The 24,838-nt window shown below is 47.2% G+C and overlaps 1 protein-coding gene across 3 annotated transcripts in view; it reads right to left on the reverse strand.

Annotated features, from left to right (window-relative positions):
• The window catches only part of LOC139052842 (uncharacterized), a 136,101-nt gene that overhangs the window by 104,363 nt on the left and 6,900 nt on the right, over window positions 1-24,838 (reverse strand). Inside the window, exons 2-5 of one of the 3 annotated variants that reach the window (XM_070529987.1) lie at window positions 21,873-22,840; window positions 15,458-16,385; window positions 12,463-12,835; window positions 9,346-11,055 (exon numbers count right to left, since the gene is read on the reverse strand). In XM_070529987.1, the coding sequence (XP_070386088.1) occupies window positions 12,473-12,835; window positions 15,458-16,385; window positions 21,873-22,765 (2,184 nt within the window). In that variant the 5' untranslated portion in view covers window positions 22,766-22,840 and the 3' untranslated portion in view covers window positions 9,346-11,055; window positions 12,463-12,472. Of the gene's footprint in view, window positions 1-9,345; window positions 11,056-12,462; window positions 12,836-15,457; window positions 16,386-21,872; window positions 22,841-24,838 lie in introns of those variants that run through there. The other 2 variants (XM_070529989.1, XM_070529988.1) reach the window with 2 other exon arrangements.

Consider the following 24,838-nt stretch of genomic DNA (forward strand, 5'->3'; position numbering starts at 1 on the left):
GTCGCGAGTAATGGTTTCAGCAATATCCTTAGCTGCGCGCCAGAAGCAGCTCGTTAGAGCGCCACAGCAAGCGGAGACATTGGAATCGTAAGGACGTGACAAAGCCGATAAATATACTACAAAGCGGCCTGTAGCTGTGGGAAGCAGGCATCTGCAGAAGCTACACGCAGGCGCACATACTGTGCATTGAACCTATCATTTGAAGCGAGGACTGGTTGCGACACCTTAGGGCGTGGATTTTTATAATGCAGGACGGCTGCCCTTGCAGGTTCTGACACAATAACCTGCATTCGTAAAGAACTTTCACACGCAGCTGACTTTAGACGTAAATTAGCTGCGCAGACGGTGCTAAACAAATTCCCGTATAGCGACAGACGATATGCCGTCAATCTATACCCACAACGGCGAGCGCATGCCATCATAGCGGCGGCTAGCTTTCAGCAGTATAGTGCAAATTGCAAATATTTCTTTTATTTATCATGTCGTCCTCGCAAATAGCCGTTTTCTCAAAAAAAAAACCGTGAGATTATATTAGATATCAAAGTGTACAGGGTATACCGACATATATAGTAAAGTATTTCTCAACGCATCCATCGTATAAGGGGCCCAATGCAACTGCAGTGTCTTTATACATATGACAGCAAATATAGGAAGAGAATATGCCCCTTTCTGTAGCAGTTCTACAGCAACGTTAATAAACACAACTATAACAGCCCGACTTGCCTTGAGAAATAGCGAAAACGATTGTGTGTCGTCAGTTTTTTAGTTCCCATCCTTGTTTATCACTTGGAAGTGTGCTGAAATATTTCAGCATTTTCAAGCTTTGCCCGTCTCCCGGCATCAATTGAAACAAAACCGCCGCAATGAAAATACCGTTTCCAAAGGCCTAGGCGACAGCGGCGCCTGGCCCTCGTAGTAGTGACCTTCTCAAAATTGTGTTAACGTTATTTTACATGCGCCTCACTGGCATCAACCAGGGAGGATCAAAAACAACTACTTCACTATTACGGTATTACACTAGCAGTTACAACGACGCGTATACCCATTCCCTTGCGCAAGGTTAGACAGGACGCAAGCAGTACACTTCAGACAATTACAAATGGATTCTTACAGAAACCCCAGACCCATGCATGCCATGTATCCAGACATATACACTACAAACAGATGCACATCGTGTGGTGAGGTTGCCACACTTAATCACATGTTATAGGAATGTCAGCACTTAACAAACAAGTCGGGTAGTGCCCACCCCTCCATCTCTTCTACCGCTGACAGCACAACTCTGGGCCATCCAGCGAGCCGAGGAAGCCGCTTCGAGACAAGGTCTCGGAACCGCGTCCGAGGCGGGTGCCCAGACCCACTAAAAAGACGCCGGACTCAAATCTTAACTGATTTCAAAATAAAGTTTACGCTCTCTCTCACCATTACGGATTCGGTGTGTTTTAAGCGGTCGTCGCTGAAATGTTGTGCATGCAGTTATGTTTTGTTTACGTGCACAAATCTGGCATACAGAGCTAGAATTTTACCTCACTGCGTTAAGGAGCAACTACGTTCGTCCAACTATCGGCCGTTTGTGTTTGTCAACGGTTAATCTCTCTCTCTCTCTCTCTCAAACACCCAAAAAGAAGCAAAGTCCGCGTATACGAGTTCTTATTAACAAGGTAAACAGCTTACATTGACGACTAATTTCGCAATCGTCCAAACATTCGTCAACGCTTGTTGCGAGAGCGCCCAAAAAACGTTGTAAAATATAATTTCGACGTGATTTTAGCCGTAATAGACTACATCCACAAAACTCGAGTTCTAGACTCACCTGTGCCGGATGCTTTGAATTGTGGTACCGCACGACTGCACGCGGCGTCGGTCCTGATAGGCGATGCGACCGCTGAAATGATATCCACCAAGTTCACTCCAGGCAAGCAAGAGTGAAATGACAGATAGCAACTCTTCCTCTGGTCTCGTGCTGTCAGGCTAGCTTGCTCCTACTGAGTCGAGCGCGACTGCGGATGAGCGAGACCAAATTGCTTGCCGGAAAGAGAGGCGCCACTTTTGGACACTTTCAACAAGAACGTCTGGTTTTGTATTACAAAGGGATATTGTGATTCTGAGGAAGGAGAAAATCACCCTCCACTCTCCCCGCCCCGTTCTTCTGAAGCGGTTGCCCTCGGTGCCGGCAAAGTTCCACGAAACTGCCGAACCCTTCCGTGGGTCGAACTGAATAGTCGGGGGCCACAGAGCACCACAACGAATCTATTGGCAGCCTTCAAAATTCCACAGATCTGCTCACCCTTGCCTTGGAGACCGGTTTTATCCAGCTTGGACTTGTATTTCAACGAAAGAGGCAAACGACGCCGTTGACATCAACACTGGACCTGCCCCGTCCTGTCCAAGATGGAACGTGGAAAGGAATATTGAGCGGAACCGGCCCATTGTAAGAGAGACAGATTCGCCACCAGCTGAGCCATGTCGGAATCCGCCTTTTTTATATTCCTGTGCTGCCGCATGCCGCACGGCGCTGAAAAAGTTTGAAAGGATCCCGGGGATTTCGCCGGTTAATTTTTGCACCTGCGTCCATGTTGAGTGCGCGTCGGTTGTGCGTTTCGTGGATCGCGAATAGACAGTTTCAGTTGAGCGTACGCAACTATAGCGTACGCTATACGCTATAAATTAGCGTACGCTAAGCAGCGCACGTTTTTCTACAACTTTAGTTGGCCGACGATATCTTCGGATTTCTGAGGCCATATTCCGTCGTTGCGGGTATATCGCACCTGTAGCGATAGGTGGCGCTGACATCTCGGACGTTTCTTTCGTTAGGCTTCGACTCCTTCGAAACGAGAAGCGATCTCGAAACCACCACGAAGTTATCCATAATACTCTGTCGTGGAAGCGGCCTGAGACTAAGCGAAAGCTGTTTACACAGTCATCTGCTACGAACGAAGTGCATTTTACAAAAGCAGCGCCAAATTCAATTCGAAGTGGGCAGCCGGGATCACCGCCATGTTTCCCGCTAACTCTGCAAACCCCGCAAAAGCGCTAACGCTAACTCGTTTGCGTTGCGTACGCCCGCTATACCCGCTATTTCGTTTAGCGTTCAGCGCATGCGCAGTGACGACCAGCTATTTTTTAGCGTACGCAATGGAATAGCGTACGCTATACTAAAACTGTCTAATGGCTTCTTCGAGTCCGTACGTAGTTCCTAGAAACCATGTAGCACTCACCGACTGCTGGGTGCATAGAGTTTCTCACTATAACACCTAGAGGCATATCTATTTTGTCGTCAAAGTAGTCATGGCATTCTTTTTATGGCATTCATCTCGGATATTATGGCATTACAGGGCAAAAAGACAATGCCAAAGCACATAGCTTATTTATATGTATCATGCTGGTCCGCCAACCGTAATGATCAATGTGTTGTACAGCGCCATCGGCCTCATGCAGGAGGCTAGTGTAGACATATAGTGATTTGAAGCCTACTAGACTTGAATCGTGGCCAGAACGATGCCGGTTTAACACAAATTTTTCATTGCGTTTGCGGCTTAGATGTTTCGTAGTTGACTTAGGTTGACCGTACACGAGCAGGCGATCTAATTTTAGTCCTTACGCCAAGCGATCAGATAGTGAGCAGCTTTACAGTTTCATGCTGGTAATACAGAGACGCCGGTTATATTCGTTGAATCAAAACGGATATACGCAAAACAGTTCACAACACATACACATACTACCGCTGACAATGCGCGTCAAATGTTTGCGCCCCCAAGAGATATTTCCCCGTACTGTAGTTACCGATGCACCGAAAGGCTCCGCTGACGACCTTATATGAATGGACATTGCGTAAATTTCACCAAGTACTATCTAAAACATCTCGAAATCATTCCTCAGCAGGCAAAAGCAATAATTTCAAGCAGCGCCGCGGCGGATCGCACAAGTCAGAGAGAAGGAAAGGCTCGCCGCGTGCCCTTTCCTCCTCGCCCAATGAAAAGGTCTGTTGAGTATGATTACGAATACGGCTACCCTCTCGTTGATACTGTAGAATTCGTCAATGTTGCCCGCTATGTCTTTATTGATTAGGAATCCCACCCCGTATTGCTTCTTATGCTGAAGGCCTCTAAAGGAGAGGACATGGCCGTTATTCAGCAATGTGTAAGCCTCACCAAGTCTTCTAATCTCACTAAGACCGATAATGTCCCAAACAATGTCTCATGGTTCTTCGAAGAGTCCTGCTGAGCTTGTCCCACTCGTGAGGGTTCGGGTGTAGAACGTTGCAAGGGTCAGTTTCCATTGGCGGCCTGTGTGGACCGAGATATTCTTAGCACCGTGTGCTGCGTTGCAAGTCTTACCGCCGCGTTGGTCAGGTGCTCCGCAGCCACTGAGCACTGAGAGCCATTTCATTGAGGAAACCATTTCATAAGGAAGGTTGTGGCTGAATACTGCACCAGGCAGGCCAATTGCTGTTCTGGTGAGGGAGCGTCTTTGTTCAAGCTTAGTCGGCCTTCCTAATTTGGTTGTACCTTGATTAGTATAGCCCCATTCGCTCTCAGAATCTTTCGCCGGTGTCAGGCGCCACTCCAAGCCTGCAGATGTAGTGCACTAGAGGATGTCATACGCAGATACACCACCGTTTAAAAAAAAGAAAAAAAGACAGAAAGAGAAATAGGGGCGGATTTGAACTTCCGACTATCGCAACCCAGCATAAGGCTTAGCTCAGTAAGATAATGTCGCAGGCGGCTAGGCTACCTTGTCGCCGACAATTCCGGCTCAGAGGGCCCTTCATCGGTAAGAGATGCGCTAATTTGCCCGCCCTTTGCGGGCTTTTGCTGATCGCTTTAGGTTGCACGACATAGTATCAATTCTCGGTTGCCCTATAGTCTCTTGTGTGTCGGATCTTACGCATGCACGCGGACTTGAGCGCGTGTAGGTACACGATACATTTTTGCCAAATTTGAAGAGCACTTAACACCTGCGCGTAAAAATAAAACAGGCAAGCTTTTGAACGCTTACCAAGAGGCTCCGAGTGTCGTATGATGCACTCGTCACGTCTGCTTGTCTCTTGTCCGAACACCCGCGTTCCCGGGTAGCTAGTCAGAACGGTCAGTCGCCCTATCGCGCTGAGATTCGCCCAAAGCAGGTGACGTTGACGGTTCTCGGTGGTGTCTTCACCCTTTCTACAGCTTTGGACCGTGATTATACTAGGACTAATGAGAAGGACGGAATGGCGGGGGGCGTGGGGGGGGGGGGGTGTAACTGACCTCGTAGTTTTTCTGGGAACGCAGCGACCCTAAGCACTACGGAGACGGCAGTTGTATGCCTCATTTAACCTACAGTGTTGCTTTCTTCGATCAGTCAAGGACGACCAATCTGAGCTCGGTGAAACCGCACACACATGGCACTAAGCTGGAGAAACCGTGTAGTTTATGACCTGCACGTTAGTGGCCATAAATAACAGAGGAAACAAAATTACAACCAGTGATTGAAGAAAAAAAAAATTTAAGAGGGTCCCCGTGCGGACGGTCGCGGGGAAGATATGTAATTCTCTGTTCTAATGATAAACTAAAAGAAAAGAGATAAAAAAAGGAAGGAAATCGAGGTTTTGAACTCGCGACACTTGGATGTTTTGCAGAAAGATGGCTCAGTTAGTTGGTCTGCCAGGCCCCAAGTTACCTTGAAGCGGCACAGCCCCTGTCCAGATCTTCGTACTTAAGTGGAAAGGCGCTGACGTTGTCGGCGATGATTGATTCCCAGTGGTTGGAAGGCATACTTTCTTGGAAAAATGGCGGAACGTCGATGAGAGGGAACTCGAGCGGCTCTTGAGACTACAGCAAAAGCTTATGCAGGTGCGAGGCGAGCGCCGCACGCTTAGAACCTTAGCGTGGGAAACTCCCCCGAGTAACTATCCCGAGGAATGCTGCTCGCACAAAATTATAAGATTATAGTTTCTACTTAAATCGCGAACTGTGTGCTGCAGTCTATTTCTATGAATCAGGGTCATTTCATTTCCATCGACTTCTCACAACAAATTCTGGCCAGCTATCAGTCCCTTCACAAAGTGCGAGGCAAAATTTGAGGTCAAAGACGCCAATGCAGAACACTGTTGCAGCTGCAGCGGTGACAACTCTGCTTTGAACCATTTCAATTCCGTAAATTCGTGACTTTGAAATAAGGTGTGACGTTTGCTGCCTAAACATTGCCTTCCCCTTTCTTATCGCCAGAAATATTTGTCAGTTTAGACGCATAATTTCAAAAAAATTCAACAGAGCGCTTGTGCCATAGATGTTCCTGATACCAAAGAGCCCTATGTTTAACTGTACCCATTGAATCTGCTCTGTGAACACTTCAAATGCATTGCGAGTACAGTTTTGACAGTTTTTTCTCCTTAGCGGCATCACGCTATATTGGAGTCGGTATTATTATTTTGAACAGAACTCGCTTGCAAAATCATCATGTATCTTATGATGGGACAGGGCGGATATCGACATTTGATTGTGGACTATCTTCACTTAGGTTACGGATTTTGTGCATATGTTGACCCGCACAGGCCATTAAGTACAATGCTTTTTTTCCTCACCTGGACGTGTATATCCAGGACTGCCATCACGTTGTGCTTGTTAGGGATTTTAACTGCATTTTAGACACACGAGCACATGTGCAAATCCCGGGCTGGGGTCTCCCTGATCGGAACGCACGGGAGTTGCGTCCCCTCGTCAGCAATTTTCGTTGCTGGATTCACATCTTGTTTTTCATGGTTCTTGATTTGCGTGAACGTCGCAACGCGGCGCTTCGTCAAGCAGGTTAAACCGTACGTATGTGCCAAGCAATTTAGCTCAGTATGTCGCCCGATCTGATGTGATAACTTTACTTTCATCCCCTGTTTATATTTCCAATCACAGACCAGTTCTCCTTGAAGTTTGCTTCCCAACTTTCTCACCAGCAAAATTTTGGAGTCTAGACATCCGCGTTCTACACGCGCACTCGGGCTATTGTTTGTCAAGAGTCATGCATGCCTCTGTTTCTAGATCTGCCCCAGAGTCATGGGACGCGCTCAAGGTGCAATGGCGACTGCATTGTTCAGTTGAAGGACGCCTACTCGGACGACGTGTGTCAGAAAACCTGGCGTATACTGCCACGAACCTCAGAGTTTCCCTTCGGGTCAATCAACTGACTCCGTTGATGCGGTCATGGCAGCGTGAGCTACGGAGCTGTTTCCAACGCCTCATCGGCGCTTCCTCTTTGTCAGCGGCTGCTTGGCGATGCAGGCGTAACCCGTGTGCACACCCTGTAGTTCTGCGGTTTGCAAGAAACTCGCTTTTTGGACAGGCGAATGCATTCGGTTCGGCGGCCCCAAGAGCACTTTGTGTTACGTCGCCTCAAACGCGTGATTATTCGCTCATCGTAACGCATATTGAAAACATGGCCAGTATGACTATGCAAATAGATCCTGGCTCTCGAGGATTTCGTACAATGCTTAGTGCGCTGCCTCAGGTTCCACCTGAGGTAGCTGACCGTCTTTGTGCATCACCATCAGCTGACGAAGCGAAGGGAGCATTATCTTCCAAAAAGCGTGGCTCGGCCCTAGAGCCAGACTGGTTGCTCGTTGAGTTTTTCTAACGTTCAGGGAAGATATTGGTGCCACATTCGTATCTGTTATCAGCCGCGGCCTTTAGGACTTTGAATACACGTGTAGTTTCCGCGACGGTGGCATTGTGCTGATACCTAAGCACGATCCATCATCATCAGTTATTCCAGAGGAATGGAGGACAATCACGCTTTTTATCGTTGACTGCAAAATCTTCAAAGCTGTTGTTACCCGGCGCTTGGGAAGCCTGATGCTTTCCTTAATAGAACACCATCAGGCATGCTCATTCCCTGAACGAGAGATGCATCACACCAGGGATTACATTCTCGACAAAGCTATTCCTCGGAATTTTGAGAATGACAGCCCACAAACAAATGCCTTGAAGCAAAACAACAACAGCGGATGCATAATTCCTTTGAGACCTAAATTTTAGAAGTTCGAAACAATAACAGAGCTGAAACCTGGAAATGGTGATAATTTGGTTGACCCGGATTTGCACTACCTCCGGGATCGGCTCAGGGATGAGATTTGAAACGTGCCAGATATGGAAAAATGCTTTTCGCAAAGAAAGACATTGACTTTCCTTTTTATATTTTTTTTTCATATTGTCACCTGGTACATGTTACCTTAGGCGATGTTGCATTTCACCCTATGTAATACCTTCCAACGGAGGGCCTTTTGTTTATGCTGAAATAAGCTTTTAAAAAATAAATAAAATCAGATTGTCTGATGGCAGGATTGAAACAGAGGTCGTCTAACGCAACAGCTCGTTTTTTCATTGGTTTTTTACGTTTACCTCAATTCGTACTGCAACTACAGCTAAGAACATAGCACTTCGTGTAATCATGTCCACCATATTCATTGCTCGGCCCCCACGTCGAAACTGTGATTTTTTTTTGCGAATTACGAAAGTCACTCGTTCGCTTGAACAGTTCTCTGAAAAGATTGAAAACGAGAATTTAAAGGGACTGACAACCAATCTCTATGATAACCGTTGTTTTAGTGCAACAGGTACCTTACTGCACTGAGTGTCCAATCCCGTAGTGGGAACGCACAAAATGCCGTGGCACATTTTTTAGTGAACATTTTCCGATACGCCATGACGATCTTGTCGTCCTCGTTAAACGTGCTGGAAGCAGGGATATATATATATATATATATATATATATATATATATATATATATATATATATATATATATATATATATATATATATATATATATATATATATATATATATATAACACACACACACACCAAGGGGCCCCATTTTTTTGACCATATCGTAAGACAACAAGCAAGGACACCACGAGTATAATGGCAGAAATTACACACTTACTAGTTTAAACAATTAGAAACTAATAGAAATGAAAGTGGATGAAGGACTCGCCATAGCTGATATTCGAACCGATGTGTTAGCATCACGCCTCCCAGGCTCTTACTTATGGAGCTACAGCGGCGACCCCGGTTTGTCATTCACTCTCTGCGGTTTACTGCTAGAACTAACCCTGGGAGTGTTAGCCAGCGCCACCGCTCACGAACCTAGGCGTCGGATGTGGAACATCTTTTTTGTCGCAGGCGTCACGAATCAGTGGTCTATTTGGGTGAAGGCAAACGATCAATCAACGCGCACAAGTTACATGAAGGCATCAATGTTGCCGGATTCGTGACCCTCCTAATGTAATGAATGAGAAGAAAGGGAACAAAGAGGTTCGATTTTTATTAACTGTATCATAAGAAACCAACAAAGAAAGGCACCAAGTACAACATAGGGTAAATCACTTGTACTTATTACCTCAAATAAAGAAATGATAAATTAATGGACACGAAAGTGGATCAAGCGATACTCTTACAATTTGAGCTAACGTGGCGCCGTTTTGCCATCCACCATCCCGGGTATCTGCACAATGCTGCAAAACTAACCCTGGGAGTGTTAAATTTCTGCGTTTCTAGTATACACAGCATGCACTGTACTCGATAAAAGGCCACAAACAGTCTTTTTGCCATGACACGCTCATTTATTGCGATTTTTACTTACAGGCAACAAAAAACACAAATCTTTCCACAACGAACTTGCTCTCCAGTTTACTCACGTGCTACTGTGGCTATGACATTCTGCTGCTAAAACAACTTGAGTGGTGCCTGCGTGAACGAAAGTTGCCTTATGCTGGCGAAATTACTAGAAATTGTCCCTACGCCTAGTCCTTCACTGCCCTCCGCCCCCCATTTAAATGCGGTTGACATATACTGTGTCAATATGTCATCGTAATAGAGCTAGGCAATCTATATACATGGCTAATCCTAACGTCACTTCTGTTTTCGGTCTGGGAAGCTAATTGTGTCTGTTGAGTTGCACCACAGTATCATTAATGCGTGGTTAGTGATCAGAACTGCAGAACTGATCAGCAGAACTTAACTGCAGAACTCATCAGAACTGCTATACACACTGTGCTATATTTAGTTCAAGAACGAAACGCCTTCTGACTGTCGATGTAGCATTACATACCGAAGTAATAAGTGCGATAATATAACTATACCTGACAGTTTATGTCGAGAGCGTGGTACTGTACACTTGACTTTACCCTTATGTATAAAAAAAAAACTTAGGTACAATGTTTTCAAAAAGGAATGAGAATCGGGTATGGGAAATGAACAAAACTCCGTCACATTCAATTCAAATACCTTCGAGTTCGCGTCTCCAGTCTCTCACATTCAATGCTCGTAGCGAACTGATTCCAGCTCTAAATGCTAGCTCGGGCTCCACTTCAGAAACATGCATGGATTATTTCTTACTTTCGTCAGGCATGACGATTACAATGCACAGTACAACACTGACAATTGACTCTTTACGGACAGAGTGATACAAGAGTAGAAGAATGGTCTCGGCACTCGAACACGTGGTTTTACACGCGCTGGAAGACGCATGTCCTCGTTATTGCATGTTACTAATTACCGCAATAAAACCATGGAAATTACTTTGCAGAACACTAGCGCCTAATAAGTGCCTCAAATCACTCGCTCCGACGTGCACAATGCAAATTCAAACAACAGCTGCACATAGTATCGGGGGAGACAGATATACATCTAAGCTCTGTTTCAGTTCTGAAAGCAGGGTCAATAAAGAAAGATGGGCACGCCACTATCGTTGCGAACTTGGCACGTGTCAAGCAAACTCCAATCGCCGTTCATGTCGCGTCAAGTAATACAACGAAAAGGAACGGACGCCTCCTCTACTGCTTCAACGCCACCACACAGTGAATCCACGCTGGAACACTTCCAGATCGGCGATGGCAAACCGTGTTCAGTGGCTTTCTAACACCTTGCTGGGTCGGCGATGTAAAGGACGTGAAAAGTCAATAGTTGCACAACCGAGCCCTACTAGTGGAAACGTAACAGCTCCTATTTACAGCCGTACTTCGACGCCAGCAGGAGGAGCCACCTTGGTTTCTTCTCCCCTAGGGCTTCCTACCTCTGCTGCCGAAGACTGCAGAATGAAGCAGATATTGGTAAGATTTATTGATTAGCATTAACAACACAACGAGAAAGTGATAACCATACAAATGTGTCAACACCCTTAGTCGTCACAGTCTCACACTGCAGGTTGTGGAGAAAAGAAAAGCATTCGTGCATGCCAACTCATTCAAAATAAGAGGTCGTGACATTTCATCACTTTCTAGTTTATCAAAGCTCTGTTTTATTTACGAATAAAATATGTATTGCTGAAGTCTAATATTTGAACCAATTCGACCTTGCATGTTCCGTTTGCGTCTCTGTGTCATTACAGTATTGACAGTAGTTGAAGTTTGTGCATGATAAAGCGAGTTGTCTCGGTTTTTTGTACTATACACATAGAGCAAGAAGAAAGTATTAACGACCACCAACTGGCCTTTTCACTGCCATTTTATTCCTCTAACTTGTGGTAGCTTGCGGGCCTTGGAAATAAAGGCGTTAAGAAAAGGAGAGGGCCATTAGCAGGTCTATTAATGGAAAATAAATTACGTCATGTAAAATGCTTACTGATTTCCTACATGGTTACTCACTGCGTGTCCTTGTTTGGTATCACAGCAGAGCACCGATAGATCGGTGTTTGCATGCCTTGTGCCCACTTCCCGCATTATGACATCGCGATACACAGATCTCCTGATAAATGAAACCAAATGTAGTCTGTACACCAGCTAGTACGAAACAAGTTCTAGGTTCGTTTAGCTCTATTGGTATGTTTTTATATAGTACATGCCGAAGACATTCGTTTAATGCAACAGATCGCTGGATGAAATGGCATGTCAATTTTCCTTTATATATATCTATACCAAAAACAATTGGCAAATGCTACGCGGAATTTCAAGTGTCAAGCTTGTTTATCCTAAAAATTTCCCCTTCATTCTATTCCTCGTGATAATATTTTATTCTCACTAACCGAGCTAACAAGGCCGGCATAACCGGGAGAGCATGTTCACCTTTCAAAAACTCTCTCGCCTTTAGAGCTATGAATGAATAAGAAAGCCCAACAACCATCACTGACGAACAATCGGGTTATCAGTGATGTCGCTAGAAATTTATTGTTATGTATGGAAAAAAAGTAAAGGTATAAATAAGACGGTAATTTTTTTTATCCCCCTTGTAACTGAGATGCTATCCAAGAAGATATTGAATATTTACGATATATGCGCCTTCTGAGGTTGTGCGTTTTATACTATCAAAGAAATTATGTGGCACATAAAAAAATGAATCCGAGCTTCGCGATTGAGTCATCAGAAGGCTAATGACGATCGTACCAGGAATAAATAAGTCACATTCAAGTCCGTCATGCTGTGTTAAACGAGCTATTCCTTCAAACCCCGACGCTACAAAAACGACGAAAAAAAAAAGCCGGTAGATTGTTTTCACTGACCTAAACTGGCTCAGCGTGACACGACGTCCGCTATCTTCAGGAAACTTCGAATGTGGAGCCAGCAGTCGTGGCCAATGTCGGTGAGCTGAAGCCTCCTGGCACCGGGATGACTGAGGCACTGCACCGCCTCCTTGACGATGCCAGTCATTGTCATAAATTCGTCAATGCTGCTCCTGCGGACGCGGAGCAGGGCGCTGCGGATCCTCTTCTTGGCTTCGGCCTTAGTGACGTCAGCACCTTCCATCACCCTTTCGAGGAGACGCGGGTGGTCACGCATCAGCTCGAGGGCGCGCGCACCCTCGACGCCAATTTGTTCGCTCAGCACGAAGTCTGCAGCGTCCAAGATGGCGGATGCATTCTTCCTGGCCACTTCCTGCGTGTACAGAGATGAGGCATGGTTGGGAAAGTCAAGGAAATGTAAGCCTGCGGAACTAAACCCTTCCCCGCACTTCTATAGTGTACGCAAAAACGGCACTGAAATGGATAGCGCGTGCCAATCGATAAGGAAATTGAAGGTGGCCGTGCTTACACTATTAAAACATGACGCGCCGTCTTGATCGTAGCATTGCTTGCTTCGTCGCAGAATTAATCTCTTAGATTGCCGATATGAAGTCTACGCAACGTGATTATGAGCATTTTGAAGTTAATCGCGATCCAGTGCAACCACAGGATTTTACATAGAGCAAACAAACATTATAGGCGGACGCTACTGTGTGTGCAGAAAGATCACCTTCATCATCGTCATCATCATCATCGGTCCATTTTTCTGTCATCTGCAGCACGAAGGCCTCTCACAGCGACATCCAATCACCTCCGTGCGAGCTGATTCAAACTGTATCTTCCAAATTTCCCAATTTCTTCACTCCATAAAAGTACGTAATATATTCGTTCAACACATTTTGGCAAGTGTGCTGTCGACGCAAGCGTCCGACGTGATTGACGAGCATGCTGTCACATCGTGATGGCCGTTGTGCGTAACACATGCCTTGTTGCAAATGCAATGGGCCGCGGGATTCGGCATCTGCTGACACGACAGCTTGGTAGTGTAATTCAGCATTTATTCGAGGCAAGCCCGGTCAACCCCTACGGATGTTGAAGCATGCACCGCAAAGTGGACCACGCTTGTCATGAATCGTGTCCCCAAGGAATGGTTACTGCCCTTGCCTGGTGTGTGTGTGTGTGCAATATATATATATATATATATATATATATATATATATATATTACGCGAGCAACGCCTGCGTAATGCTGACGTTGTGGATGTACGGCTTTGTCGATTGTATTCGCGTTAATATTCCAAAGGCAAATGGTAACCGTTTCTTTTGTTCGCGACCATTCAACGTCTTAGTAATTAAATATATTTCAGGTAAACTTGGTGAATCGTTTTTTTTTATGTGTGTAAAAGGGACAGTTCGTATTACCTTCGTTCGTTTGCAGAATGTCTTACTGAAATGTCTAGTCACTCCAGCATGGCTTTTGAAATGTCTTAGCAATTTTAAATCTCCTTCCATCGTTCATTATATTGGCTCTTGTATCATCATACAGGACGCCGGTGAATGAATCGTTGCGCTGTTAAAACGCTTCATGGTTTTAAGGCTCGGTGACTCGGTACGAAGTTCCCGCCTGAGACTTTCAAGCAGAGTGTGGAGCCAGCGTCTTCCATTACAACGCGTGCGATGAGCGAAATAACGGAGTGCGGCCCTTCGAGATATGCGCGCGACGTTTGCCGTTTAGACGTCGCTGTTGAACATCGACGTTGGCGAAGCTGTTCAGGTTGTTTTCCACCAATAACTTTAAATTTCGGCGGATATTTTATCGTGGTTACGCACCTTGTATGAGATTAATCATCATCATTGTCACGTAGGGCCTCTTCTGCCGCCGACGCCCTTTTCATGAGCATGACAACGAGGAAAATCGCGAGTAGGACACCACTGCCATCTTGTCGAGAACACATTGTTTTCTAGTGCCCACGTAATGTAATCCTCGAGCACTGCAATGCTGCTCCTTCTCGCCTACGAAATGCATAACCCTTTTTCACGTCTTTGAGGATCAGCGTGAAGCCTTGCACTAATTACTCAGCCTCGGTGTTCCACGAATACCTGGTGGTTAGCACGTTTGACATTGCAATATACATTGCTCCAGTGGCACGGAGTTCACATTTGATTGGCTGGGAGATCCGTTTGGCTCATTTGATTGGCTCATTTAATCATTTGATTGGCTGGGAGATCCGTCACATTTGATTGGCTGGGAGATCCGTTGTAAATTTCTTTTTTTTGGCGTTCAGGTAAATTGTGAAGATGGGGATTACAAGGTGGCTAGGGACGTCGAAAGAAAAAATAATAGTTCTGCCGCAACCAGTTTCGAGTACTTCACCGGTTTCGCAGTAACGTTGTCTCGCGGTGCGGCCATGCGCGGTTCGCATACTGCGTAAAAACGTCTTTACGTGAATGTAATACGAAAAGCAAGTTGAATTTCATGAAGTGTGGGAGCGAATATTTTACATGTGGGAGACTTAACGATGCAATTCATTAGCTTAAAATGTGCAGGCAAAGAAGTGCGCTGCCGTCTATGCAACAACGACCAAGCGACGCTTACTGTTCGATTAATCGGCACCAACAAAAATTCCGTAAGCCCCACGGAGTCTCCGACATGGAACTCTGGTGATTTCATCATTCAACTAACAAGTGAATCATGGATAATAGGTACATTAGTCTGCGCCTATTTGTAGCCTACTTTTATGGCAGTATAATTAGCTTTAAAAATTTGTAGGTACTCACTGTCCTCAAAACAATGTTTTCAGTTTTTGTAAATATGCGCACATCGTGGAGAATGCTGGCGTTTATGAGGGAATATTTTAATGAAAATCAAGAGTTTTGCCTAGCAACTTTGGCAGAATTTTCAATGTGGAGAGTCCGTTGTGTGCGCATTATTTAGTAGGTTATCGCTTTCCTTGTAATCACGAACAGACAAAAAAAGAAATAGAACAGAGTCATACCAGGATGTCCGCCAGTGCGCCTTCCTTGCGGTTGGCTTCTTCGAGGAACGCTTCCGTCACGTGTGCAGAACAGTCGCGCCTGAAGACATCATACCCGTTGTAAATGATGCAATGAGGACTCACGGTGAATTCGGTGAGGCTGAGGCTGCTGCTAGCGCCTCGCGCGAGTACGTTCAAGTCGTCGTACGACAGCTGCAATCCCTTGAGGTTGACCCTGACTAGCTTGGTGTTAGAAGCGAGAGCTGACACCAGTTCTCCCTCCACATGCCGACGCTCCGGGCTGGCCCAAAGGACCTTCGAGGCAGCCACTTCTATGTATACCTCAGTGAGCGCGGTAGCGCCCCTTATATATGCTGTCAAGGCGGAATACTCATTGCGTTCGCAGCTACTGCATTTAACACACAGCGAAGTTATGTGATGGCAACCACTGACAACGTGTAAAGATGGGATTATTGAGCGCGGGAGGTTTCCAATTCGGATCACCGCATTGATTGTTGCATTGCAGATTTGCGGGCATTGCTGCAGCTGCCTTGCGTTGCCGTGCGCCCTTTGTCCCTTGACAACAACGCGGTCATCGAGTCCTTGCTCTCGTATAGTTCTGGAGACTCTGTCGAGTCTGTCGATGCAGGGCAAGGTGTCGACGACCACCGTGTTCAGTGCCTTGTTGTCCGCAACTGCACGGAAGAAGGCGTGGCACTCTCCTTCTCCAAAATTCTGCATGCCGATGCAGAGCCAGCTGAGCGTCGAGTTCTGTTTCTGCAGGGCTTGGCACAAGGACTCCATGCACCTCGCGGCTTGGGGATCCGGAAATTGGAGATTTGGATTCTCCGATGACGCACTACATTCGCATAACGTCGAAGGTAGCTTCAGCCGCCGTATTGTGGCACTGCGTGTGATGACTTCGGCAAAGAGGGTGACCGTACTGATGCTGGAAGCAGATGTGGAGAAAAAAAATATTTGTTGAAAAATTATGCCTCAAGTAAAAAGCTGTTTCGAGCTCCAATACATTCAGTGCAAGAAACTGAAATCGAAGTATCTGAATGTATAGAAGATAATTTATGTTTCAACAAATAAGGACCACATTCGGGGTGTCTACGAACCGGCAAACCCGGGAATTCTCAAGGAAATTGAATAGTCTGGAAATACTCAGGGAAAAGTCAGGGAATTTTCGCTCTTATCAGGGCAAATTAGCTGTAAATTTATAGAAAGGGAAAGAAAGTAGTGGTAATGCTGGCTCCAGTAACAGATGAATTGTAGCGAATTGCCATTGACGATGTGTCATTGGCACGAGGTATTGGTTAAGGACCGATTTTCCGGACGCCCAATTATTTGAACATGCCCGATAATTCGCACGGCTTCGCGGCACCACCATGTACTCCACATTGTCAATGTATATTGCCCTTACTGCAGGTCTGAAATGGCATTGGTCGAAGCCGCCATCGCCGCCATTTTGATTATCGAGCCACCTCGAACCTGCACTCTCCCACGCAGATCCCATGGCCGCCGTAGCCGCCACCGCGGCAACGTCAGGACTAGCTGCTTGTACCTTCTCTATTAAGCTTCTTGCCGCGCGGTGCTCAGTTTTTCATTGAATGAATTCGCCTCTGTCAGCAAAGGCGCTGACTCCGCATTTGTAATCCTCGCGATTGGCTTCGAAGCTCGCAGATCACAGCGCGTTACGTAATGTTAGTCGTCACCGAAAGTTAGCTTTGCCTTGGTAAAGCAATATTACGCGGTGAAGGATAGCAAGCGTGGGAAGGGGCAATTGTCACGGGGCAGAGTATGTATTCCTTATTTATACCCGCATGCAACCCCGTCTCCTTTCACAGTATGAGCACAGATATGCCTAATAAGTGTACTGGCAGGCCTTAAGAGATTTTTCTGACGTGCCTGCGGCAATTTTAGCGCTTACGGGCAGTTACAGACATGCATTCATTTTTTTAGGACTGCACGATTTTTCGGATGTTTTTGCGCGCCCCCTAGAAGTCCGAAAAATCACACGCTCACTACAACTGACCAAGAGGGTGCTTCAAAGGATCCATGGGTTGAACGCGTGGCAGAAGGAGGATGAGAACAGAAAGGGCCAACGCACTGAGGAATTAACGGGAGGAGAAGGAGGAACTTTATTATTGCAGAAACCATTGCGCGGCTTATTCCAGGGTGTTTCCCTCTGACAGGGCTCCACTGGCGATCACGGGTCGCCAAGCCTGGTCAAGGGTCGCCAGTTGGCTTCCCAGGTCCAGTTGGGAGAGTCTCGCCTCCCAAGACCACGTAATGAGTTTGTGTGTTGTGACTCGTGGCGAAATTGCGTCGCCCGGACTGTCGGTGAACTCGTGTTATGTGCGCGAGTGTCGCTGTGTGGTTGCAACACCAGGGGCATGTCCGGGACGTATAACTGTTTGGGGAGATTGCGTGACGAGACAAGTGTGCGTATGTTTTATTTTGCAGGCGGCTCCAGTCCCTTGCCTGGAGTTTATTGAGAGCTTTGTGTGGGGGAGCGTATTGTGTTCTTCCGAGACGTTGGTCCTGTAGTATTTGTGGACTTGTCGTTAATAACTCGTGGGTCGCTCGTCGGTCTGTCAGGGGCTGAAGAACGGTGTGGTCTAACGCTCGGCTAGTGAAACCCCGAGCTGCGCAGTCCGCCTCTTCGTTGCCCCGCAAGCCTTCGTGCCCAGGGCACCAGACGATACCGTGTGTTCAATCTAGTGAGCGACCCAAGATTCGAATGGCTTGTATAGGAAGTGTTCCATTCATGTATAAATGGCACGCTGCTTGTGAGTCCGTAAAGAGGCGGGTGGACCTTCCCTTGCTCTCGGCGTCGCGAAGTGCGAGAGCGATCGCTGCTGCTTCTGCTGCTGCGCTGCATGTGGCGCGGATGGAGGCGGAGGCTACCAGGTTCCGCTGATTGACAACGGCGAGTGTGTATTTGGGCCCGCAACGTGGCGACGAGGAATACGGGCTAGCGTCAGTGTAGTACGTATCTGTGTCTCTGAAACAGCGTTTGTGCAACATGCGGGCACGCGCTGCTCTTCTCTCTTGATTGTGGGTGGGGTGCATGTTCTTGGGGATAGGGTCTACTACAATGTTCTCGCTAATGTGGTTAGGCAAGAGTTGTGTTTCTTCTTTGCAGCACTGAGGTGTCAGCGGGTACCCTAGCCGTTGAAGAAGGTGTCTTCCCTGTTGAGTCTTGTTGAGGCACTCCCTCTGCGCTATGAGCGTGACACTTGCTAGCTCCTCAAAGGTGCTGTATACGCCTAGCGCTAGTAATTTCTTTGGGCTTGGGCTTGACAGTAGCTGTAAGGCCGTTTTGAACGCTGTTCTTACAAGAGTGTCCATGCGCTCTGTCTCGCTTTTGCGATTGACTTGATACGGTAGTGCGTACGTGACGCGCCTGATGACGAGGGCTTGTCTTAAGGTTTCGTCCTCTGTGAAACAATCTTTGCTGCGCGCTACTCTGGCGATGAGTGATGCGATGCTTCTTATAACGTGATTTAATTTATCTGAGGCTGCATTTATGCCGTTGTTCTGCTGTACGAGCATACCTAGTATGCATGCGGTCGGGACGCGCTTTATACGTTGCCCGGCAATCTCGAGGTGCATTGGTGATGGGTACTCGATGTTCCTTAGTTTGCTTGGGGCGGACTTGAAGGTACTCCGACTTGTGTGGGGCACACCTCATTCCTGCTGTGATTAGGTGTGACTCGATGTGTCTGATGGCTGTGATTAATGTGTTTTCTCTGTCGCCGTATGAACCCTTGGTTGCCCACAGGGTGATATCGTCGGCATAGAAGGCACATCCGAATTTTGAGATGTTTTCCAGTTGCAAAGCAAGTTTTCTAAGTCCTATGTTGAAGAGGAAAGGATATATTATTGATCCTTGCGGAGTACCCTTCTGCGGTAGAGTATATATGTCTGACTGTAGGCCTGCTATGCCGATGCGGGCATTGCGGTGGCTGAGAAAAGCCACGGCATAATGGCATACTCGCTCTCCGCATCCCATGGCGGCGAAGCCAGCTAGGATGGTTTCGTGTGCTGTATTATCAAGTGCTTATTCCACGTCGAGGGCAAGGAGTATGTTGTTGCTGCCCGGTTGTGGGTTGAGGATCTTTTCTTTGAAGAGGAGGAAGATATCCTGTGCTGACATGCCTTTCCGAAGTCCGTACACCCAATTGGGGTGTAGTCCATGTTCTTCCATGTGTTCTCTATTAGAGAGTACAATTCGTTCAAGAAGCTTGCACAGGCAAGACATGAGCGAGATCTGTCGTAGTTGATCGAGCCTGCGCGGTTTTACCGGTTCGGGTATAGCGACTATGTGAGCTGTAGTCCACTCCTCGGGTAATGTTCCGCCCGCTGTCCATGTTTCTTCGTTCAGCTGCTTCGTAAAGGCTCGCAGGGTTTCAACACTTAGGTTTCTCAAGATGGCGTTGGTGATCCCGTCGGGACCCGGTGCCGTGTTTATCTTTAAGCTCTGTGCTGCCGCGTATACCTCGGCATACATGATGGGTGCATCAAGTATATCTCGTTCAGAGGTCCCGGATATTGAGGGTATGGTTTAGAAAGCCCGGTCCGTATTACCGTGTAAGTTTGCTGGAGTTCCTGTATGAGTTCATCCTGGGTTCCCGGATATTCGCCAACGAGCTTTTGTAGGGTTGTGTTTGTTTGTTTTGGTATTTGAAGGATCGATGATGCTGCGGAGTATGTTCCACGTCTTTTTGGTGCTTAGCGTGCTTTTAAGCGAATCGCAGATCGTGCGCCAATTGTCCCTGTGAACCTTCAGGGCATAATTCCTGGCCTGTTTAGTGACGTTTGAAATCCTAAGTCTAAGTTTGCGACTTAGCTTCTGTTTGCACCATGTTTCTGTGAGGCCTCTGCATTCTTCCCATAAGTGTATGAGATGGTTGTCGATTGCCGGCGTGTCGGTATCGGTTTGGTACACTTTAGTGTTGGCGTCATATGGTTGTTTGACGCGTTGGACCCACTCCTTGATCGTGGTTAAGCGCTCTTGATGTTCCGGGAAGGGCAGACTGGTATCTAAATCGAGCTAAGGAAGCGTGCCAGCGCCTCTTTCAAGGGGCTTGAGTTCACAAAACAAAGTGTTGGCTGACGCCGAGATGCAGTCCCTCATTCAAACCATAATAAACTCTTTAAAGAGTGAAAGCCAACACTGAGATGTTGTGTACGGGCTGAGAGTATGTCAGGACAGTTCAGGGTGACATTCGAGTTGCTGAGAGAGAATCTTAGTTGGGACAACGTTGAGGCCTCATACCGATGAGTTTGCAACCAGTTGATAGACATAGCTCATATTAAAAAATATTTACTCATGTATGCATCTCCTTTTCATTCGTATTTGAAAAAGTTCGACTCAACTTGAGATTGGTTTTACAATTTTTTTCTCTGTGCCCTATGTTTAAACAAAATAGATATTACTCATAACTCCAACTGGATTAAGTCATGTTTTTGTTCCAACAAGCTTACTAGAAAATGGCAGCATCCAGCAATATCGTGTCAGCCTGCCTTGACATAAACAATGTTCAGGCTCATTCAAGGAATTTCGCAAAGGTGCTCAGGGAAAACCTGGACAACTCGGGGAATTTGGAAACGTCAGATTGTTAGACACCCTGCGACACTATATTCCAAAAGATCCACAAGCTGTCGGCAACCATCTCGTCAGTGAAACGGCGTCAACGAAAAAAAAAGCAAGTTAATATCCAAGAGGTCACACTGAAATCAGGGGCTGAAGTTCCGGCACAAAATTCAACCAGAACCAAGTTTGATCTTTTCTCCGGTGCTGCTCATCATTTCCCCTCGCAATTAGTAGCGGTGATTTGAAAATGATAGGTAACAATAATCACTTAAATAGCGCTTCAGGGTCCCTTTAAGGGCAAGTTCAATTTTAATAATGACAACTGACTGGTGTGGTCTAGAGTGAGGAATACAACAGCAGCTTGAATACACGACGCCAATGGCAATCTTAAATGACAATAGGAAGTCCAAAAGGATAACTAAACTCGCAGTGACGCAAAACTCGTTAATAATCATGTAATTTCCAATCGTATTTCGACATCAAGGAAATGTATAACAACATGTCCCGCTTTATTTCAAGCAATGACGTGCGATTTAATTCAAGAAATCTTTACTTCAAATAAACTGTACCTGTTTAGCAAATACTCAATAATTTGTTCGCTGAACTCTCCACGATTCAAAAGCTCGCTACAGCGCATGTAATACAATAATATGGGCATTGTGTTAACTTGTGTCCATTAAATTACATTTGACACTAAGTATGATGCTTAAAATTTTCTTATATGACACGTTGGCCATTACAGGACGAAGCAGCCAAAGTCCCGTAATATGTGCTGCGAGATGCCCTGTTGGTGTACCGTCGGTTCGTAATACAATTATAAGCAATACTTACAATACTTCGCTAGCCGTGACGATGTCCGCGTTGAGTTCCCGCAGTGTGTTCATATTGCAGACTGCATCGATGATTTCCCTCAGGGGCAACCCTCCGTCGTAAAGGAACTCCGTTTGGAGAGTCAGTTTTCGCAGCGCGCAGTCTTCTTTCGCGAGGTATCTGGCGAACAGCGCGTTAGAGGCTCCGTCGCGGTAGCCGAACACGTATTCTGAGACACTCAGCTCAGTGATGCTCTTGTTTTCAGTGAGCAGGCGGACCAGCCAACACGCATGGGTATCAGTCATTTCAACATATGACATGTCCAGTGCGCTCAGATGATCCATGCCCAAGCAGAGCAACCTTCCGGACACGGGCACGTCGAAATCCCATTCCTCCTCGAACTCATTGACGTTGAGGGCGACATTATGACGCTGTGGGACAGGATTTAGCATTTCGAGAAAGATTGCGTCATCGCGAGGTGATAATAGAAATGCTGGGCAGAAGGTAATGCTTTTCAAAAAGCGATTGCGCTTTATTGCTGAACGCATCGAGGCGCGACTCATCCAAATCACCTTGAATTTTATCGCTGTGATGCAGCGATGCTCGGCGAGTAGACGCTCAGCAAGATCCAGTGCCCTCGCTTCGCGTGAGACTTGCACCGGGCCGTATGCAGAGTAATGGCAAGTGCATGCCTCACCACGCGCGACTAGGACGGCACCTCCTCTCTTTCCTCGCCCATCTTCCCCAAGCTCTAGGCAAGCACCTAGGAGGACCTTGTTCAACTCGCGACGGTGCTTCATTAAGCTGCAGCTCGCACCATCCTTCATGGTGCACGGAATGTTCAACCCATTCCAGTCGGTGCTGGCCCTTTCGGGTACACGTTTCGTGACGACAGCTTGCGAGGATTCATACATGGTTCACCGGCCGCTTGTTTGGAGAAACGATGTGCCGCCCGCAGAACGCAGTCCTTCTATAGTCTCACCTATAACCTGCGCGTAGAAGAAAAGAAAAAAATCGGTGCCCAAAATATTTAGCGGCTGAACAGTTGCTTCACAAATTAAGATAACCAGCGCGTTTGGCTCAAGGGATGTTAGTTCCGTTGTATAGCATGTTTTGACCGCGAAGAGAAAGAGTATCGCCAACCATGGGCCATTTACATAGAAGGCAAGAAAAGCTGCGAAGATTGGACGGTGTTACGACTGGCCTATCAGATGAACAATTTGTGTCACGGCACCAAAGCGACGGCGAGTGCCCTGACGTTTGAAGTTCGCCGAGCCGCTCACAACAGTTGAAAGAATGTCGCAGTTTCGTCCGAAAGGCGAAGCACCGATTGGGGTAGCAATGTAGAGGATAGCTGTACCAAATAAGGATAGTAGTTTTAGCAACCGTATGAACTTTGAACATTCGCTTACTAACGAAATTAGCAACAATGATAGAATATGTAAGCGCGACTGAACGAGGACGAAGAAAGAAGGACACACCGAGAGATAGCGCTCACTTTGCGCGTCGGCTGCTTTCTACGTCGTTGTTCAGTCGCGCTTACACATTATATAATGGACTGAAACCAACACGCCCGCTAACGTGTTTTATCTGAATTAACAAGCACTGGGCCACGCGCCCACAGGTAAACATGAACACATCTCGCTCGGTGAGCGGAAAAACCCGCTGTAAAAATGCTGGAGTCGGGAATCGGGACAGCAGAAAGCGATTTGATTTTCGTGCACCTATCGCTTCAGCGTGAAGAAAACGCAGAAAGCACACCGCATTCCAAGCTACCAGCACTACGCGCACTCTACAAACATCAAAGATCGCCTCGAAGATGAGGCCCGCCCTGGCGCGCACTTTCGCCACGGCAGATGGCTTTCATGACACACAAGCGCCAGCAACACGTCCTTACGCTGTCCGTCAAAGGCGCCCGCCATTCGCGTGCGCAACGCCGTAGGAGACGCCGCGGTTATCTCCACTCTCCGAAGCGGCGATCGAGGAGGACACCGAGGCAAGTTAGCGCCCCCCCCTCCACCCCTCCCTCTCTTGACGCCCGTGCCCCTAGAGAAACTAGAACATGTCTAGGAGGTGCTGCCTTGCCTCGCGGGCGTCAGGAGAGGGCACGCTTCCGGCTCGCGTTCCTCGATGGCGGACGCGAGGTGTTGGATTGAACTGCGTTCGCCGGCTCACCCTCGCAAGAGAGAGAGAAGAAACATTTATTTCGCAAAGCAAGTAGAAAATTTCCTCGATGAGTGGGGCCCTCAGTCCAGGGCTCCATTGCCATGCGCGACTTCGCGAGCCGGCTGGATCAGCCATTGCTGTTCCTGCTGGCTTGTGCTGAGCAGCGCAGACTCCCAAGAGGAAAGAGTAGCGTTGGGTATAGGAGGAACACTCGAAGGGTTAGGGCATTTGCCATATGGAGTGATACACCGTGGGTTTGGCCCCACAGTGGGGACAATAGGAAGGGTACAGGGTGGGATGATATGTGAGCATGTGTAGACAAGGAAAGGAATTGGTCTGCAGTTGCCGCCAGACAGCGGCATCTGCCCTATTAAGCGGAGGATGAGTATATTCTCACCCTCGGAAGCTTTCTCTCGCGCATACAGCATACGGCGCTCGCCGACAGTTATCGCCATTGGACTTTATCACGCGACTTCAGAAATGCGCCTGGAGTGTCCATATAATTGCTATTGCAATAAAACGCCTAGAAGGCCGCAACCGCGAAAAGACGGCGGTCTTTTCGCGCATATTCACGCCTTCTTCCCCACGGCGCGCTCTACGGCCTCGGGTTGGCGTGGGCTCGCCAGTGCTGTCTCCCTTCGGCGAGCAAGCCGCTTATTGTGCGCATTCCCTCCTTCTCTTCCTCGTTGCAGAGGCAGTCGTCGGCGGTGCCTGTGCATGCGTGGGCCTTTCGCTATGCTGCGCCAGTGGCGGTTGGGAAACCTTTAAGGGCAACACTGGCGATTTTTCGGCGTGCCCTGATCTTAATACAAATATGAATA

The sequence above is a fragment of the Dermacentor albipictus genome, unplaced genomic scaffold (assembly GCF_038994185.2).
Source record: "Dermacentor albipictus isolate Rhodes 1998 colony unplaced genomic scaffold, USDA_Dalb.pri_finalv2 scaffold_39, whole genome shotgun sequence".
Classification (NCBI taxonomy): Eukaryota; Metazoa; Arthropoda; class Arachnida; order Ixodida; family Ixodidae; genus Dermacentor; species Dermacentor albipictus.